Source organism: Microtus oregoni, unplaced genomic scaffold (genome assembly GCF_018167655.1).
Source record: "Microtus oregoni isolate MIOR12 unplaced genomic scaffold, Mior012 000006F_ref0000085, whole genome shotgun sequence".
Taxonomy (NCBI): Eukaryota; Metazoa; Chordata; class Mammalia; order Rodentia; family Cricetidae; genus Microtus; species Microtus oregoni.
This window is the reverse complement of record NW_024543065.1, coordinates 5,066,775-5,088,271: the sequence shown is the minus strand read 5'-3', so window position 1 is coordinate 5,088,271 and position 21,497 is coordinate 5,066,775. Positions and strand designations below refer to the sequence as shown.

The window sequence follows — 21,497 nt, the reverse complement described above, 5'->3', positions numbered from 1 at the left end:
CCAACAGCCTCTGGGCAGCAAGATCTCCACCTTTTAACTTCATTTTCCTTGTCTTGTGGCATAGATGACCAAACACCTCTCTTTCAATGGGCTTACTCTCTGGAAACCTTAGTCAAATTTAACTAGCTCGCACTCTGACCAAAGCCAAATCTAAACTTTTCTAGTTAAGAAATGAAATTTTTGCCAGAATACTTATTGCATGCTGGCTGTAGTAGGGTATGTGATGTACAGACACCACAGCTTGCAAAACAAGTGCTTAGCCCTCGGAGTGCCATGGGGTTGACTCCAGTGGTGTGATCACAGACAGCTTTCATCACCACACGCTGAGCCTCATTACCAGAAGAGCCATTTATTTTAAAAATGTATTTCCATGTATGCTTATCGGACACACAGAGAATGCATTCTTTGTGGATTTTTCTATCCCTGTTGGATAGCACAGAGTAGGATGCAGTTTGGAAGCATGTTATCAATCAAAGTAACAATCACGGGGCCACTAGGTTTTCTCCCTTCTTCCCTTCAATCAGATTTGTAAATGCAAAGAATGTAAGGAATGAACATGAGATAGCCAATAATTTTATTGAAAACTTAAAAAGGGAAACAGATACCAGTTGGGATAAAAGTTTCACTAAGCTAGCCTCCGACAGAAAAACTTTAAGAAGCAAGATGTTTTTGTACCCCCATCTGAAATGGATATCTTTAGGGCAGAAATCATCAGAGCTCCGTGAGGCTCCCTTCTACTGTCTTGCATCATGGACATTCCTCAAAAGCAGGGAGCGTCACTAATGGAATTATATGTTTTCATGCTGTAATTACATTTGATTTTCCTGATATTTCTGTAGACTTTTTGTTCACGGGTCCATGACTTAGCAGAATATTTAGACGTCTTCTATAACCTTGTGCTAATTAAGACCCACTCCATTCCTTCCAAAAGAGAGGATTAGCGGGAGCAATTTTTAACAGAAAAAGACAAAATGTGTAGTTAAAAAATTATTCTAGCTTCAGAGAGTTCTTTCAATAGCAATAAAGGATATGAACAACAACAAAAGAGAGTCATATAATGGAGGGAAACACAGTCAGTCAGGGGTTCTTCTGAGTTCTGAAATAGCCTGAGCTAAAAATAAAATAAAATAAAATTTAAAAGTTTTGCATACACAACATATATTTTCTTTACATTTGAATGAGTATTTGTTAGACAAAACAATTTGATCTTTGATTTGTATTGAGTTCTATTATAGATACGTTGATCCTTCCAGAACTCATATGTATATTCTGTATCAGTGTACTCGTACAACACTGCCATACTGTCATCATCCCACATTTTTGATTTGGGTGTATTTGTGTATATTGATCCAGGTAAGGTGTCACTGACAGCAGATCAATGTGGGAGCAGAACCCAAGTCTAAGTCACCAAAGGACATGCTCCAGGATATGAGCAATTTACATAGGCTTTTGTCAATAATCTTTAAGAGATCCATAAAATTGCCTGCTGAGAAAATGAGAGTAATAACATATGGCTACACATTATTCCTGCCTTAACCTCATCTTCTTCTACATCAAGCCTTAAGTTTGTTCTTTATGCTTCCACATTCCATTAGCATTCAATTCCTATTTATTAAACTGACCCTCCCATTCTCCACATGTTTCCAAGGCAACAGAATATGGGTGAGATATTTGAAATATGTTTATACTCTATTGTTTCCTTCACAAAACACTATGAACATAGATATAGGAAAAAAGCTGATTGGTGCTGTGGAGGGGTATCTACTGGCAAATGTTGTAGACGAGAGGTGTAATTGAATGTCCCTGGGCCTGAAGTGGATAGAGTGTTCTTATCTGCAATTGAAGTAAAGCTAGCTACACATGTCTCCAAGTTTAATACAGTTCTTAAAATGTCACTCATTAAAATGCTAAAATCCCAATTTCAGTTCTCTGTTCTCAAATTCCTGCAGTCTGTTTCATGGCCCAGCCACACAAGCCAAATAATACTCTGAGGACTTCCCAAATAACTTCTCAGCCAAAACCAATAGTGTTCTTCTAGACTTCTCAGCTCTATGCAAAACCATTGTCTTCCCTCTGAAATATCCAGCTAGCCTTCCACTCAAAGGAATCATCCCTTCCAACTTTTTTACTTTCTGAGCTTTTCTTCCACCTGCAATCATTTCAACACACCGTGTGAAGGATTATTCACCTGTCCCCAAGCTCCCTTTCTGCCTTCCTCTCCTCTTTCCAAATCCTCCCTGTACCTCTCCCACTCTTCAATTCAGTTCCTCTTTTTTCACTGGCTGTTATTGCATGCATATGCATAGATATTCTAAATATAACCTATTTCATCTGTATAGTATTGAGTATCCTTTCAAATGTTTATTATGTTTTCTCTGCTCTTCAGCACTCATCCAAATACATTTTCTGAAAGATATACATAACATGTATGCAAAAAAGTCATCTAAAGTAGTTGCTTTCATGTTTCAATTATGAATATACTGATTTGATAGATAAATTTCTATTGTAATATGTTCTTAGTCTATTTGCTCATATATATTTATGTGAATTACCAGATATATCTTTTGAGATTCATGTTTGTGGGTAATTCATAAGTCATTTTATACACTCATACCTAATTATTTAAATATTACAAATAGCATAATTGTATTTGGGTGTTACCATAAATTTCAATACATGTATGTGCTCTGTAATGATGAAGTTGATGATTGGTATTTCCATTTCAACCATTTGTCATTCTTAGGGGTAAAAACATTTGAAATCCTTTATTCTGACCATGTGGAAGACTGCAATAAATATTGTAAACTACAGTCGCCCTACTCTACATTATCAGTCACTAGGACATTGTCATATTGTTGTATATTTCCCAGTTTCTTAACTCCTCCTTCACCTCTGGACAATGTCTTAATCCTCACTAAAAAGTCATCTAATATTTTGCCCTCTCAATGATATGTACCTAAAGTGTTTTAGTAGTCATCATGATTGTTGAAATTTTACCTCATCATGTATGCATTTTTCAGGATCCCCCAATGGCTGTGACCCTCGGGCTCCGAATGGAGGAAATGATCTTTAATCTTGCTGATACGCATTTGTTTTTTAATGACTTAGAGGTAAGAATTTTAAAAGCTAAAAATAATTATTGCCAACACAAAAACTCTCAAATGGTGTCATTTATGTCAAAAACCATAAGAAATTACAAACATGATACTCATCTGATGATAACTGTTAAGTTTTTCTCAAGTGGAAAAATTATTATAAACAGAATGAAAATTTGTGCTCTTGAATTATACATATTTACAGACAGACACTGAGAATAAAATGTCTTAGAAGAGTAGATGGTCCCCTTCGTGGCTTCGGTCAGGCAATTCCTCATTCTGTCCTTGGTTCTTGGTATTTCATCTTTGCATTAGCATCAACCTATTGAGGTTACTACTCAGAATACAATTTATGTTATTCACTGAGCAATATTCACCAATCCTCCTTCCCAGCATGGAACATTGACTATTGCACGCATCATTAGACAAACTCTCATTCTCATTAACTTCCTTTCTAGATTAAAGAATGCTGGAGCTATTTACATAGCATAGCTGATGGGTTTTGATGCATTGAGTACTTTCTTCTATGGGGCTTCCAATCCTAATGTCAATGCCAACACAGTTGTCTGTAGTCAGAGACTGCTCGTGCATTTCCCAGCTGCCCAAAATAATCATTCAGAAACTATATTAATTACAACACTGCTTGGCCTTTTAGCTTATGCCTATTTCTAGCTCACTCTTATATCTTAAATTAATCCATTTCTATTATTTTATATTTTATCACGAGGCTCGTGGCCTACCTACAAGGCTCTGGCTGGTGGCCTGAATCTTTCTCCTCTGGTTCCATAGCTTCTCACTGTTTCCACCTTCTTTCTCCCAACATTCAGTTTAGTCTCACCCCCACCAGCCCCCCCTCCATCTTGCTCTATTCTGCCTTGTGAACCCCAAAGCAGCTTCTTTATTCATTAATAAAAGCAACATATGTGCAGAAGGACTTCCCACACCAGTTGTCTGACCAACAAGAGACAAAAAGGGTAAAAATCAACAAAATAAAACAGCACAAGAAAATCTAGCCTCAGAGTAGCTACATATATGCCATGATAAAGATCATAATCTCTGTGTTAGCAATTTGGTATACCAGACATGCAGAAAATAGAATCTGAAATAATGAAGTAATTTGGACAAAGGTTCCTTATGGATGAATACAACTGGACTAAAATAAAGATTTCTCTTTTTTTAATGACATGTCTAATTTTTTTTTTAATTTTGTGATTTCACAATGAGGTAAAAGTATTTATCTATAGCCAAATTATGAACAGAGATGATGATGACTATTATAACATCTCATCTGGTTTCTAGATATTTTATGTTGAACTTACCATTAACTGTCAATGCTTTTATATAAATAAGACTATCACTTTACTTTTCAGAGGGAAAACTATAGGTTCAATTGTGCAATATATACTATATCTTATATATATGTCATATGTGTGTCATATATGCCTTTTATATATAAAATATATGTCATATGCGCCTGTGTGTCCAAGGTTACCAGTTAGCTCAATAATGGGCCTCTGATTATAAATCAGGTTTGAGTCCAGAGCACAGACTTCTGCCCCCAAGCTTTGATGAAACTCGGATAAAAGAAAGAAAATCATATTTTAGTGAGTGACTTAGATAAGATTTTAGGTAAAGACTTAGCTGTATCAGAGACAGGAGATAAAAATTATTCCATGTGAGCCATAAAATCATGTGCTGAAAGCTACAAGGTCAGAAGTGATCAATTGTTTTCTCAGCTCTGTCCTTGTTTTCATTGATAATACCTGTTCAAAGAAGCTTTATTTGTTAATAAACAATATGAAAGTCAGTATCCTTCTTCTAGTTTTCAATTTTTGTATAATAAGAACTACTAACGACCCCTGTAAAACCCGACTTCAGCTAATTCCACTCACTGCTTGTTATTCCCTGGGATACAGAATGCTTTTATGATGATGCCTGTTATAGGAAACAATCAAACTTATGTGGAACTTGACATTTTAAATAAAGTAATACCTATTTGTTACTTTTCTTGTTCTTAATATGGATAATCTTAGCTTAAAATGTAAGCTGATTAATATTTTCAAAGTTTCTAAGAGAAATGAGGAATTGTATATCTTTTTGTCCTGGTTTTATAACATTTATCTCATTTGACTTCCATTCACTAGAAACACGTGAAGTAAATGAACTTTAAGCTTTTTCATGGTGTATTAGAAAAAAGATGACATAGAGAAAAGTAGGACCATCATGCCTATCAGATCTCACTGTGATAGAACAGAATGAACTCCACAAAGTGGTCCTCTGAGCCCCACTCCGGCAATGTGGCATACATGCCCCCTCCAGAAGTGCTTGCGCACGCGCACACACACACACACACACACACACACACACACACACACACATATATATATATATAATCAGAATCTAAATAAAATCCTAACCTTTAAACAGAAGATCAAAATGAGAATGTGAGGGTATCCTAACACAAATATGTAAATCATTTACACGCTTTGAGTAAATATTGAAATGTCTATACAAAGCTGTGGCTATATATTGAGCTTTCAGACTTTTCATCTCATGCGAGATCTTATGTTAAAGGTACTTTATAAATATCAGCTGTGATCATTAACAGCAATATTGAACTTATTGAGAAAACATTGGTGCTGACATTTCTCTTTGGGGTGTGTTTTAGACTTCCACAGAAACACTATTTGACTCAAACTACACAGTTAACTCTTCAACTGCACTCCACTTGCCCAGTAAATGATAAGCCCAACCCAAACAGCCGTGTGTGCGTGTGTGTTTGCGCAGGTAGATGAGCCCAAGAAGCACAAACATGTATGGTCATGTGACACAGATAAGCGCTGCACTAATAAGATCTATGCAGTATCTGTCAAGTCCATTTGGTAGAGTTACCTACCTACATACCTACCATCCTGTGTGGCTGATTTTGAATATCACGTTTATGTCAATAACCCATTTGTCAGCACACTTCTTGCAAAGGCTCCATCACAGAATTAAGCCAAACCTGCTTCTGCTGACACGCACAATTACTCAAGGCAGTACATATTCTCATTAGCTTACTGTGAGGACCTTTTTTCTTATATATTTGTGTCTTAGGATCTTTTGTGGAATCCAAATGTCCATTTGAAACAGTAAATGCTTCAATACATGGTGGACCATGGCAGTGGCAGCTGTTCTCCTCAGACTTCCTTAAAAGATCCAAATCTGGATTCTGACTAGTCAACACTTCATTCCATTCTGCCCACCCCCAAGCCCAGCGAGAGAATTCTCTCTGTTCAAAAAAATGTTATTTTAGTTAGAATAACTTCCAGAGGAGAAAGCACCAGGGAGTTGGGGTTCATGAAAGTGAGAGAAGAGCCCTGTGGCTTCTAACTGGAATAGATCAGGACCAACTTTGTGGTTACCCCTATAAGACAAATTTAAAGCATTTATGATTAACACCAGAATTATTTCAAACATTTGAGGTCTTTGCTAAGCTATGTTCAAAACCAAAGCTCTTGGATGTTTGGAGGGGGCATTTTAGGTGTGGATTAAAATGATCCCTGCATGGTTCCTCACAGTAAAAGCTAGTTGATGAACAATTATTTATCTTTTCCCTTAAAAATCTAAGTAATTGAAGTTCAAGTTTCTTTAACTGGACCGTAATCCTCGGGCAACTGTCCAGAGTCAACACAGAGAGTTATGAAGCATAAATTTAAAGAGAGTTAGATTTGGAAGACCCTCAAACCTAACTTCAAATACAGAGTGCATGGTCCAATAAGTTTGATATACTGTTGTCCTCAAGAGTAAAAAATGAATTTGGGGGCAAGCTATGTACAAATTAATCATGTGAGTTTAATACTTGAAACGTCAGGGGAGCTTTTCAAAAAATTAAAATCAAAAAGTATTCAAGAAATAACTTCTGGTGGTTGGAGGAACTCACAAAAATCTCCCTGCTCATTTTGGGGAATTTAAATAAGTTTATTACATAAGAGACACATGGAGATTATTTATATGAGGAAAGATTTTGGCAGTTCAATGGAGTGAGGAGTGTCAGACATTTATTTCGACCTAAATGCCTCCCAAGAATTTCACCATGTCTGAGCTAGAAGAGATGACTCAGTGACTAAGAGCACTAACTGCCCTTCCATAGATCTGACTTTCAAGACCTATATGGCTGCTCACAACTGTCTGTAACTCCAGTTCCATGGGATCTAACATCTTTTGTGGACTCAAAGGGTACCAGATACACATGTGTTCCACAGATATTCATGCAGGCAAAACACTCATACACATTAACATTTATTTATTTAAAGAATTTTACCGTGTCTGAAGAAGAAATACTTAGGTCATTTTGGACTACTCTGGTGCCTCCATATTCTGGGGAAAATTAAGTTTTCCAGCTGTCATGCTAACTGTTTAGATCACTTTACAGCCCAGTGCAGCAACTTACTATACTTGTATCTGATTTGTTTTGGAGGTGCAATGCTTCCTTTTATAACAGGATAGCCTGCATCCTTCTCAACTAATTTTCATAAAAGGGAAACAGCAGAGCTCAGGAAGCCTCAATTCCTATCCTAGTCTGTTCTTTTTCTTCTCCCTCAACCCATTACATCCACATCTTCCCACAACCCTCACCATCTGGGCTTTTAATTCATGTCACTAAGACTTTTTGCCAGGAACTTGAAATGATTGTGGCAATTCTACCAGTTACTATCATTTGTCTCGACTTCTACTGTGTATTTAAGAAGCAATTCTTTTGCTTTTTAACTGGGAGTTATGTTTATTGCTGACTATTCATTGCCCATGGTACTGGATTGCATAATGACACTTTCAAACAAGCGTATTATGTACTTTGAGCATATTTCCCTTTCCATATTACCCCTCCTTCCCGTTCTTAAGTTTTGCGTTCAGCTCTTTCATTCCCCAATTTCTGGATTGCTTATTTTCTGTCTCTAGAATATGCCTCGGAAAATCACTATATCCAGATTATCTCTCCCAGAAGTGCCCTCAGATGATCTCTAGTAAAGAATAATTGTTCTCAGCCCTTACATATGAACATAGGTAGAGATTTATTCAAAACGTGCTAATCCCATAATTTGTGTAAAACCTATGAACTATTAAAATATGTATACCTAGTTTTTTAAAAAGATTTTTTTTGTTTTCATTTTATGTTTATAGGTATTTCGCCTGCATGCATGTATGGGTCGCATGTGTATGCAGCAGAAGAGGGTATTGTCAGTTGTCATGGGAGTGCTGGGACCTAAAACTGGGTCTTCTGGGAAAGCAGCGAATGCTTTTAAATGCTTAGGCATCTCTCCATCCAAACTACATTTTGAAGTTATATCCAAAAATTTTACTGACTGAGCTTGCCACCTAGTTTTGTGTTTTGTTGTTTGCTTAGTTCACATTTATTTTATTTTCTTGGGGATGGAAACTATCTGCATCATACGCATGTGGAAGTCAGAGAAGGACTCACAGGAGTTGGTTCTCTCCTTTCACTTTGCGGGCTCCTAGGGTCAAACTCAGGTCATCAGGCTCAACAGCATGCTCTTTACCTGTGGCTGAACCATCCCCTCACCCTTTAGTTCTGTAAGTGCAAAGAAATCCGAGTCAACTTAAATGGGATAAATATATTCTTTGAAAGGCTGACGGCTAGGCATTCAGTGTTTGGCTATAGACACTTCCACGTCTATAATAAATTCAAAGTGGAGAGTCTTTCTTAATATGGCACACTTTCAAATTTGATCATTTTAAATTGATTTTTGAATGATAAGCACTAAGTGTAGCATCAAAATCAGTGGGTATATTAATAATCTAAAGGATATACAAGAGGCTCAAAAGCTGGGATTGTAACTCAGTAGTAAAACACTTGCATAACATATGCAAGGTTCTACAAGAGTCTAACCTCAATCCCTGCAAAACTCATACATGCACACACACACACACACACACACACACACACACACCTCATTGATTTATTGTGAATTGTAATCATTTGCAACTATTAACCATGGACCTATTCCTCTGAGGGCTAGGTTTAAAATCAAGCCAGCCAATTTCACCTTAAATCATATACGATTTTACGGGAACTTTGAAATTATTTAAACACAGAACAGGATTTTTAGAGCCCCGAAGAGGCCAGTTCTTATGTGGAAGCCACGATTTGCTTTTCGAAACGCTGACTTGAAATCAGATCCAAAATGAGCATCCTTACCAAGTTTATTTTCCTTGGGGTTTGGAGCTCATTTGGTATGTAAATCTTAACTGTTTTTACTTGTATTCATGAAAATTTAAAAATGCTTTCAAAGCTTGATGAAAAGAGAATGTCAGCTCCTCTGGCTACCACCTTTGTTCTGTATCAGAAAAGCATGACTTTAAGTTTAAAAAAAAAAAAACACTCTAGCAAAAAGCAGGAAGTCTTGGAAAGCTCACAGGACACCATGTTCTGAGGTCAAGACCCCTTTTTTGCCACCAAGCAAATAATAAATAATAGTGACTACTTGATATGCTCAGACCTATGGCACATTGTGTATTTTCAGGTTAGCGGGGACACTGATCTCAAAGATTCAAGAGTTCTTCTTCTCAATGACGTTAAGAATAAACTTATTTTTCAAAGCACTCCAAGTTTTCAGACCGTTTGATGTGACCCTTCTGGATTTAGATCTGAGAAAGGAAGTGGGGCTATTAACCCACATGAGAAAACAAGCCTTGGAGGAAGGGATGGATGGGCCCATGCTGCCATCTCGTGGCCATAGTGTGATGCCATGGAATGGTGGGAAACCTTTCTGGTGGTAGATGTGTTTGGTGATGTCTGTCTGCTCTCTCCTTTTTCCCAGGAGTGTGATCAAGTTCACATAGATGATGTTTCCTCAGATGACAACGGTCAGGACTTAAGGTAAGCCACGCCTTTCAATCTTCCATTTGCTACAGAAATTCAGCCGCGGAGTTTTGCACACGTAATTATTTCTTCTGTTTCTTTTCGATGCATTTCGGGTGCTGCAGTACCTACAGTTTTGCAACTGATGGCTTCCATGCAGCTGCAAGTAGTGCGAACCTTTGTTTGCCAACAGGTGTGAGAGGAGGAGTGGACTGGATGAGGAAGTTGGCTTTTCGCTACAGAAGAGTAAAGGAATTATATAACACATACAAGAACAATGTCGGAGGTACGTGCGGCCGAGTCCATCCAGTGTTGGCATCCTGGCTCTCGGTAGAATTTGGTTTGTAGTTTCCTGATGGAGATTGACCCATTGGAGAACCAATCAGCTAAAGGCTCGCCTTGAAAAGTGCCAAGCCTGAATTTTTGCTTTCTTTGAATTACTAGGAGAAAATTGAATGCACCTCTGTAAAAGGACTTGGCTATTCTGTGAAAAACCCGTTTTCTATCAAGATTTCCAGCAGGATATTTATTCTGCTTCATCGGCAGTACTCTGAAATTATCAATGAAAATAAGACAAAGAAGGGGTGGTGAAAAGCTGAGAGCCATAACTACTGAAAGAGTTAGTAACAACGTGAAGATGGGGTTGTGTGCTTGTTTCCCAATATTTTCTACCATTAAATCACATTAAATGCTTAGTGAATACTACTCAATAGATGTAAAGAGCAAGACAGAACCACAACTATGTGAACATTTGAGTCAACAGAAATTGTATACAGGGAAGACTTTTGTTTCCAAACAGATAACTGAGCCCTGCTCCTAGTTATGTTTCCCAACTCATTCTAATGCTTTGTACAAGACACTTTTGTAAAGTAAAATCAATTGTAAATAATACATTTACCTTTTTTTTTAAAAAAAAAAAGCTAAACAGCCCTTTGAGAGGTCTGAAACATTTAGTATCTGTGTGTCTTTCCCTCATCTTACAGCATAGTATTGTTAAAATTATTTTAAAATTGAGAAGGCTGTTAATATATAGTCTTGTGGCTTGGGTACTTAAATCAATGATGTGAGAGTTTATTTTCTGGCAGATAGTAGCATTTTTTTTACTGGAATTTAGAAAAATGAGACTTTCTGGAAGGTAAATGTTTTAATTTTAAATAGTGCCTATTGTATGTGGTGTGTATTTGCTCCCATTAGCTGAAATACAATTTGAGTGAGAAACCTTCCTTTTGAATGGATGTTCATGTGATTTCATTTTATCATGAAAGCAGGGCTGCTTTGCTTTTCTCTTTTTTCTTGTCTTGTTCTTTTTTTTTCTTCCTCTCCTTCCTGCCTGTCTTCCCTTTTTCCTTCCTCCCTCCTTCCTCTTTTCCTTTCGTACAGTGCTGGAGCCTCTTGCATGCTTGTCACCACTGATGAATATCCCAACATCTCTGGGAACTAAAATTTAACATGCCAACTTCTTCCCACCATTGCTGCTTTTGCTGGGATAGTACTCCTAGGGATTTTAAACAGAGCTATCGATTTCTTTTAAAACACAAAATATCAGTAAGCTCAGGCACAAGTTTAAGAAGTACCGTAGCAGCTGCATACTGATCCTGACAATACTTTTCCAACATGGAACTGTAATTATGAAGAGGCAATACTTTTAAGTGCCACATTTGTGTTCCTGGACTGGAGGGACCCCATTGCTCCTCCAGATCCAACACATTCCAGCCTCATCAGGAGACTCAGGCCTAGAAGTAGCTGAGCCTTCCAGCTATTGTGTTGAATTCCGGGATCCGCAAGAGGGAAAATATTGGGGTCTTTTTTTTGTGTGTGTCATATCTCCACATGACTAGCCAAGTGTTTGGTCTAATAAGAATTCATTGAATGAATTGAGAATAGTCGACTCCAAAAGGATGAATCTATGTTAGTAGAAGAAGCCTGCACCTCTTTCCTTACAACACAACCAAAATCAAAACTGTTTCTTGTAAACAGAAGAGATGTCAAATTCTGTATCACAGAGACAGTGTTCACTCCTGACTGCACTTTGTATTTTGGTGTTTCAGGACTCCTTGGCCCTGCCAAGAGGGATGCATGGCTGCAATTAAGGGCAGAGATCGAAGGCCTAACAGATTCCTGGCTAACGAATGCACTTAAGTCTTTATCAATTATTAGTACTAGGTAAGTGGGATTGTTGCCCCTCTACTTCAATTATATGGAAGATCTGAGTCTAACAACATAACATAGCAAAACTGTTTCAATTCTTAGCAATTCACCACATCCAATGATTTTTTTTCAATGTGTGTGTGTATGTGTGTGTGTGTGTGATCATAACCACTGATAATCCCACAGGAAAGTTATATAACATGTCATGAGGAGGAAGCAGTGCTGTGATCATCAAAGGATTCAAATCATCCAAAGGACAATGACAGAATTAAAAGAAGATTTGTTAAAAGACGCGTGGCTTAGGTCTGACAGGTGGTATGCACCATATAAGTGTACCAGGAAAGCATAGGGAAGCTGCTGACCACCGCAAGTCTTCACAGTGTTTCTACCAACTTGATATAGATAACAAAATTACACCAACTTCAAGTTGTTTTTCAGCTTTGTTCTATGAACAATAATTCAGCAGGATACATTTGGAAAAAGTGCTGGTGGTGAAATTATTATTTTTTCGTATTGTATAGTGTTATTTCTGGCTTAGGTGAACCCATGTGTGTGTGTACCAGGCATAAAAAGAGGTGCTGTCCGGACAGATATCAGATACTTAAAAAGTTTGCAAGAGTGAAAGAAGAGTCTGATATGTTTAGGACATGAAAGTAAATTTATGTGTCAAATCTGGCATGTGATTCCTTTCTGGTAGCAAGATCAGAAACATCACCAACAACAGAAAGTTCTTGTGATGGGGGCTTGCGTTAGCTTCCTGTGTTGATTTGGGCAGACACGAACATTCTCTTCAGTTCTTGGTGTCACAATTCTAATGGAAATTCTGACAGACATGAAGTCTCCAGCGTCCAGTGTGTTAGTGCCTGGAATTTGATCCGTAGAAACAACACAAAGGAGAAAACTGCCAAGAATTCAGCCCAAAGAGTCAAGTGGGGAACAAATTTGTCCATTGCAACTGTTTGAAATGTTGGGCCTAAAATGAGTTAGGTTTTACTCTGTGTCTAGAAAGGTGAGGGTACGTAGTAAATGTGTAAGAATCTCAGGTAGGGAAATGAATTCTATGCAAGAATTGTCTGACGGCGAAAGCTTGGACATGGAACTTTCGGTATCATGTCTGAAACTGTGACTAATCAACCAGAGGTCAAGGACTCCGGGACTTTGAAACTGTGGACCGTCATGGGCATTTCTCCAAGAACTGAACCAACAGCTCATTTATGTATTTTTTATAAAAGAACTTAAAGCCACCTCAAAATTGTGTGACCTTAGGAAATGATTAAATGAATAGAAAGAAAAGACGTAAAAAAAAAAAAACAGAACAAGCCAACAACCAGACTGCTTAGAGACTACAAAGCTTGCTAAATTGTCCATAGAGTTTAGCACTAACACATATTTAAAATTTACACAAGATCCAAAAATGTAGGGAAAGCAAATTATTTGATGGATTATGTGTCAGAGTTCTTAAGTTACCATCTATCTTCCTTGTTCTGTGGGTATTCACTAAAGAAGTAACTCCAGGTTTAGGAAAACAAAACCAAAAACAGCCTTGAGACAGCATTATATACAACCATGAGAAACCAAAACTCATCTAAACATTATTTTGAAAAATTATGTTGTACCAACTGGCAAAAGAGTTTGCTTGTAGATAATATGAGGATAACAGACAAAAGAAATTGTTTGGATAATATATAATTCCTACTGGGAAAGCAAATTTGCAAATGAAGATGGAAACTATCTCTGAATATGTAATTAATATTTATACCTCTCATTTCCATTTTTATATTTGTCCTTTACAAATGTTCTGTCATAGAGTGTTAATAATTTTGAAAGATGAAGCAGCTGCTAATATCACATTTTATTTAGTAAATGCTGAAGCTTCCGGTCAAACTGCTTCTCCAAACTTCCAAAGCCTGTGACTTACTTCTCTTTCTCCTCATCACTGTAGAGTTAAAGGACTTTGAATAGAATCTGGCTCTGACAAACACAATGGAGCCATTAAATGTCAGAAAATGGTCTTGGGTTATGGGAATTGTCCTTAACTCCAGGGAGAGTCTGTTGGCTGATAGCACCGGTGGTTAAAGACTGAAAGAGGTGGTCTCCTCAAGCATTTACAAACAACGGGGGCAATTTTCAATCTTACTGCTAGAAGTTATTTGCCACTAGAAAGCAAATCCGTGCATTTCCTCCCTGGTAGGAGTAACTGTGTAAACGTCTTGGTAACGACGACGCAGCTGATCCCGGCCCTGGCGAAGATCCTGCTCTACAGCCTAGGAGGTGCTTTTCCCATTGAGAACATTTACAGTGCAACGAAAATAGGTAAGGGAACTATTTGAAATGTAGCCACATCTGTGCTTGGAGTGTTCCACAACTGTATTTATATTTCTGCATGATTCTCTCTTAATCAGTTTTCCATTAACACATCCAGAAAATTTGGGAGCACCTCGAATAACAAAATCACATATAATTCATGATGCATGTGTATATTTGACGAGAGCTCTTAGGTGTAAAATGCTGAACTTGGTATTTAGGTAATCCTAACTCATTCTGTCCATTTTATACAGTATTCTAACTATACCAGCTGAGTAATACATGTGATAACCATACTACTTAATTGTTCAATTACTATAAAATGGAATTATGTCTTGGTCTAAGGTTAAAAATAAAAATACTATTTTGGCATCATTGGGAAGCCTCAGATTAATTCTACCAGCAATCAAAAAATAATTTCAGGAACAAGTGAAAATTTTTCATAAACCAAAATATACATTTTTTACTTGTGTACCTGAAATATACATTTCTTGCCAGTACACAGAAGGACTCAAATAACTACAATCTGTTTCCTAGGTAAAATACATCTATGGAGCCATCTTCATCTTCAAATATGGTTTGCAGAGTCTGACTTCCAATTATCATTCAAAATAAAACTTCGTCAAGTTCTGCCATTTTGATAGAGTTAAAAGAAGGCAGGATATATATCCCATTGTCTGTGGAGGAAACGCCTGGGAAAATAACTAGGTTATGCCATGTGCCCCCAAAAGCAACAAAATTACCTGCTGGCACTTTGACAATTTCAAAATCCTAAACCTCCCACCATCATAGCTAGCTCTAAGTCTTGTGAAGATTGCAGCTATGTGGGGGAACAGTTAGGGAGGGCCAGACTTTCTTAAAGTATATGTCACATTGTCATGCATGTTCCAAATCAGACCCTAGACTCCAATCCCATACTATGCTCTGTGAAGAGGCATACATTATATTTGTAGGATTGATAGATAGAATGTGATTTTTCTTTTTGACAGAACAAATAATTTTTTATCTAAATACCTATTTCTTTTATTTAAAGGTTAATATTCTTCCCATTGACCAAATGTGTTCCATTGAACCCAAGACAGTAATCATTGTTTTTCTTTCGTCACTAGTAATTTTTGTTTCAGCATCCTGAACTAGCAGATAAGGAAGAAAAAAGTCAAAAGTAGTGATGGCTGCAAGAACATTCTTGGAATGGGATTGGGGAAAAAATGCCAATGTTGTAAAGATAAGACATGAGCAAGGTCCCCACAGTCATACCTCAGGGTGCAGTCAGCGAATCTGCTGCAATCACAGCTGTGGTCAGTTGGACAGCACACTTGATGTAATTAATCTGACTATATGTGTGCTCACATACTTGTTTAAAGGGGTCATTTATCAAGGTAAATCTGTTAGTATTCCCTCTTTCCTTAGAGATAAGACTTCATTTTTCTCCAACTGACTTGCCTATCCAAAAGATAAATCAGATAAAACTGGTTCTTAGAATTAAACAAATGCTGTAGAACTTTTATTTGCCCATAAAAGGTGCTTCACTGCTCTTTCAGTGGAGTTGAAAACACACTAACATTTTATCAGGGTCAAATTGTCAAGCCTACTGTCTTTCTTAGACTAACAAAAGCGTTTCTTTAATGATCTCTCCTAGATAAAAAGCAATATTACTGCAATGTGTTTGTTGCTTTCTAAATGCAGGGATCATAAGGTCATAAGCTCACTCACACATTGTTCAAGAGGCATTCATTGAACACTTTCTGAATCTCTAGGTTAGTGAGTGCCATGGCTGGAAGAATAAGCAATGCATTGTTTTTCAGGCAAGGAAAGCTGTTTTGAGCGTATAGTGTCCAGATTTGGCACTAACATAACTTATGTTGTGATTGGAGACGGCCGAGATGAAGAGCACGCAGCTAAGCAGGTAATTTCGCTCTGAACTTTATCTTGTTTATCTTCCAGGAAAAGAAAGTTGCTTTGAACGAATAATGCAAAGGTTTGGCAGAAAAGTAGTATATGTTGTAATTGGGGATGGTGTAGAAGAAGAGCAGGCAGCGAAAAAGGTAACCCGTCTCAACCAATGTTGGTGTGGTACTTCTAGTGCAAGCCTCTTTTGTTTGCGTTCCCGTAGTTTGGCCCAATGGCAGCTTGACAAGTGATTGACATTTACAAATGCAAATCAATAAGAGCATGAGAGCCAATGTTGACCTGCCAATAAACCATTTGGAGTCTAGCATTTTATGCCTGGAATTTGCTAGGACATTCAGGATAATTTATTGATATTTATTCACATGTATCTAACTATATAAGAAACATAGTCATAAACTTAGAGCATGCATTTAACACACACACAGACACACACACAGGAGTGCACATAGAGACCGATTTTTTAAAAACTCATTAAATGTACCAGATGAAGAAATTTAACAAACTCATGACACAGCTAGCGAGGGTGGCCCATGGCTCTCAAATGCCTCATGTTCCTTGTGACTGCCTGGAGACAGATCGGTTCCTTGATAATGAATACTGAAGACAGACTTGATAGCTGAAAGGGAACTTAAGAGGCCTTAGTCAGCAGGGTTGGAATTGGTGCATTGTTCATACTTTTTGTGCCAACTTGTTTTAGAGTCAAACTGGCAATGTCCCTTCCATCTAGAAGTTTCTCACGTATTTCAGTGAATCACTGGTAGTTAAGTACCAAGCAGCTGGCTTTGAGCCTATTCAGATCTCATACGCCCTACTGATTTAAATAAGCCTTTTTTATCTGATGCATATTTCTGATGAGGAATTGGGGTAGTAGTTAAATCACTAAGTGGTTGGTTCAGCATGAGAAGAGGAATGATATAAAGTTTGTTCTCCACACTAAACAACACAAACCCGTGCCCTCTACTTCCTTCCCTGGAGGGCCACAAAATTTGAAACAAAACAAAACCAATAAATGGCATTTTAGCTTATAAAGATAATGTTATACTTCTCATATATGGACTATCTAAATCACTTTCTAATAAAACCTCCAAATGCACATATCACAGCATAGACTCAATTTCTATTTTCTATAGAATAATTAGAACTGCTTGTTCTAATAAGCTTAATAACCTCATAAACTGTAATATAGAAGAGCTTATGAGCATAACAGAAAGATAAATGATTGATGTATCCAGTCAACTCAAACCCAGCAAACTGAAGAAAGGGAAAGGGTTCTACTTAAAAGGTTTCAGGCATCCTGGGCAGCTGTCCCCTAGAGTCCCCATGCTTTCCCATTCTGTTACAAGAGCTGGTGACATGGGACTTCCTGAGTGTTAATTAGCAGTGGCTATGACTCAAGACAGCACACTGGTCCCAAGGACATTCTGTATAAGGTCAGCCCTGCAGCCTCAAACAACCCAACCTGCCCCGCTGCCTGCTACTTGAGGTGTTTAAGGCGCACACAGCTGTCATCTTTTCTGGACTTTATGAATGTCCATTGTATGGGAGTTCGTTGTTTAAATTTTTCATGTTGGCACTAAAATCACACATAACAAACAACAGACCCTTAGACAAATACAAGTAGTCTTTAACCTCTGTGAAATTTATTGATCTCTTGCTCAGAACTAGGAAAGTTCACGAGCCAGTAAACAATGTGTGCCTTTCAGAATCAAGATTTATCAAGTCCATGCTAGTTATCCACACTGGGGATGGTAGAGTATGAAGATGCCTTCTGCTTCTCAGCGGCAGGGGCATATAGCTTGACTCCAAATGGATCCAAACTTTGGATAGAATGCTGTTTTCAAATGGTTGTTGAAGTGGGTGTAGTTTGGGTGATGGGTGAAGGCTGTGAATCTATTTGGAAACACAGGTGGCTGGTTGCCCTAGTGTTCAGAATGCATGCTTTTTTTTTTAACGTAGAAGTAATCGCATGTGCAGATATACTGAGTACTGTTTTATTATTACAAATAGATCTGAGCTGAAATGGAAAATGTTACCCTTCTCAAATTCTTTACTCTAATTGAACTAAAACATGTGTTTGTGAAATCAAAGAGGAAAAAAGGTCAAATCTTACCAATAACAATAACTGCACTCCCATCTCAAGATGCACATGAGATGTATATGTAAATTTTAATTTTTCTAAAAGCCAAAGGAACAAGTAGAGCCAGCTTTAATAGTATCTTTAATTGACCTAATCTGTTCCAAATATTATATAGCTACACCTAGTCTATATAGGAATTATTGACATGATGTCTAGATTCCTGTGTCAGCCTTAGTCTGGTTTTAAAATTCATAATGTATTTTAAATTGGATTAAACATATTTCAAGCATTCATAACCACATGTTGGTAGTGGTTACCATACTGAGCAGCAAAGAATTACATAGTAGTAGTGATTATAATAAACTTTCATGTTAAAATAAGATACTTATATATATATATATACATATATATGTATATATATATATATTTCTACTGCATATTGACTACATTCCCCTCACATATGTCCTAGAAGATGTTTCAAGTTCAAAATAACAAATAATGCTGTTGTTTGTCATTTACTACAGTATATTTTTTCCTTATTATTATTCCCAATGAGGTCTCCTCAGATATTACTTCTAATCAGTCTCCTCTGTAAATCCTGAATGTTAATTACATCTGTGGTGCATACTAACACATCTCTGGAGGCCACAAACTAGTGCGCCATCTAAGAGTTGTCTATCCACATGGGGATGGTATGTCCCCATGAAAACCGGAAGTTTAAGTCCGCTCCCTCTCTGTCTTGTACTGGTGTGATAAATCAAGCCATATACTGGCTTAAATTATTAATTACCCTGGACAAGTTGAATATTATCAACTCCAATGTTTATTTAGTTTTGCTCCAAATTGTTGCACAGTTAGAAATTCACTCTTTTATCCCCCTCACATTACCAAAGGCCTCTGAGTTTAGCAAGATCATAGTCTAATTTTCTCTTATTTCTAACCAAGAAATCAACTTTTAAAAGTAATATGCTGATAGAGAGTTTATCACTCATCCATGCAAGAGTTTTATGTCATCTTGCTTTCCCCAGTGTTGACCTTGGTAATTCTGATTTACAGCGTAGAGATTAAACCATGTAGGAAACACGGTGTTGACTGTTATACATTAAAATACAGTTCAGATCTATTTCTCAATTTCTTAGAAAATTCCGCATTGGTGCTAGCTAGCAGACCTTCACCTGTGGCTCTCCCTCTATTAAACTCCCTCCTTTGAATTCGGGTAAACACCACACCCTGATGTGTGCTGCTGTCTGTCTCCATGGGATGATGGTTGTGATTTGTCTCCATTCTTCGTTCCTGCCCCCTCCCTCTCTCCTCTCCCCTTGTCTTGACCACACAGCACAACATGCCCTTTTGGAGGATATCAAGCCACTCGGACCTCTTGGCTCTACATCAAGCACTGGAGTTAGAGTATTTGTAACTGTATTCTCTAGCTGGGGATCCATTGTTTTTTTTTTATATTTCAAGTACACTGAATTTTTATGTGTGATCCAATGCCGCTGGCTTCTTCTCCACATCTAAATGGTCTTAAAGGAGGAAATCATGCTTGGAATGAGAACTCCAGAGTGAAGAATTCAGGTTGCTGAATGGAATTAAACTTTAGTGCTGCAGAAAGGAAACTCTATGGTCTTATTATCTTTACAATACTTTCATGGTTTAAAAAAAAATCTGTGGAGGTTGCTGACAGCCACCAAATGAGTCCTAACTGGAATTAACAGCTTTAGTAAAGAACTCGAGCCCTCCAGACCACAGCACCTGTTCTGCCTCTGACAAGGTGGTCGAAAACATTCCTCAAAATGAGAGTTCTTCTCACCCCTGAGGTTTGAATCTGACTTTTAGCCTACCTAGCCCAGAAAATCTGAATCTGAATGCACTCAGACTGTATACTGACAGTCCTATCTAGACCTGTAATTTGTGTAAATTATTGATGGAAATAATTTACTGTGACTTTATTAGCAGCTGACTCTGAAAGTGGATGCAATTGTTCTTTTTTTGTCGGGGCGGGAAGAGGGCCAGGGAAATGGGAATATAATATTGTCTCTTTTTTTAAGTTTGGCAAAGAGAATGTTCATACTGATGCATTGTGCCTTAAAGACAAGACAGCGTTTGTGTGTTACAATGTAACTTTGGTTAAAGTCTCTGTAGATAATGAAAGACAAAATAAACAAACAAACAGAAAGCAAAAAAAAAAAACCCAAATAAACAAAAAGCTTGGTAATAATCCTTGGCATGACCAAATTTAAAATTCAGACTGGCATTTTAATACTGAATCATCAACAAACTGAGGATTTGTTAGAATGAGAAACCAATCGTAATAATACAAGAAGGCTTGCATCTTATTTGGCTTCTGAATATTTCCAGTAATAGGTAAGAGTCAACTATCTTAGCATCAATAAGCAAAAGGTTTGGGAAACAGTGAGTTCTTTATTTCTAAAGTGAAATATATGTTGATGTCGCAACTATCCTTTCTTACAGTTTTCTGGAAGAAAACTAAGAGCCATATTCATGCTAATTTACCCAATTTCAATTTAAGATTCTGGACATGTGTAAATTGCTTAGAGAAAGATATTATGGTGCAAACCATTAGCAAATATCCTTCAAGTCATTTTTATAATATGCTATGGCTATAGCTTAACATGCACATTGAGTGGACATGACAGAATACGTTTGTCTTTCATGTCACTCAAAAGCGAGTATACCCTCAGTGATAGAAGGCAGGTCTATCAGATAGCTCCCAAGGGAAAAAACACTGAGTCTATGAAAATTTTATAGAATATCATCATAAATTCATTATCAGACAAGCTAGGTCTTGACAACATCACCAGATATCAACAGTAAAGGGGATTAGCTCTCCTTGGAACACATTAGTCCAGGGTCTTCCCATTTACAGACAGGAATACATTGGTTTCCTCTTAGTATGGTTGCTGAACAAGGCCTGCATTCATTGCCGGGAGAGCCTGCCATCATTGTGTCTGCATGTCTTTTTGTTTTGCTGGTGTGTAGCCTGTGTTGGTGACATGATACAGATTCTCTCATTGGCTATGACACGGTTGGCCTTGTGGAAATTCATGACTTCAAGAAGTAAAATATGCTAATGGTGTAAACA

At 37.5% G+C, this 21,497-nt stretch overlaps 1 protein-coding gene across 1 annotated transcript in view; it reads left to right on the top strand.

Moving 5' to 3' along the window:
* Eya4 (EYA transcriptional coactivator and phosphatase 4) overlaps window positions 1-21,209 on the top strand; it is a 51,487-nt gene extending 30,278 nt beyond the window's left edge. The window contains exons 8-14 of the mRNA XM_041653890.1: window positions 3,021-3,110; window positions 9,914-9,972; window positions 10,080-10,240; window positions 12,003-12,117; window positions 14,294-14,415; window positions 16,351-16,451; window positions 19,731-21,209. Coding sequence (XP_041509824.1) covers window positions 3,021-3,110; window positions 9,914-9,972; window positions 10,080-10,240; window positions 12,003-12,117; window positions 14,294-14,415; window positions 16,351-16,451; window positions 19,731-19,811 — 729 coding nt within the window. The 3' untranslated portion in view covers window positions 19,812-21,209. The remainder of the gene's footprint in view (window positions 1-3,020; window positions 3,111-9,913; window positions 9,973-10,079; window positions 10,241-12,002; window positions 12,118-14,293; window positions 14,416-16,350; window positions 16,452-19,730) is intronic.
* The last annotated feature ends 288 nt before the right edge of the window (window positions 21,210-21,497 follow it).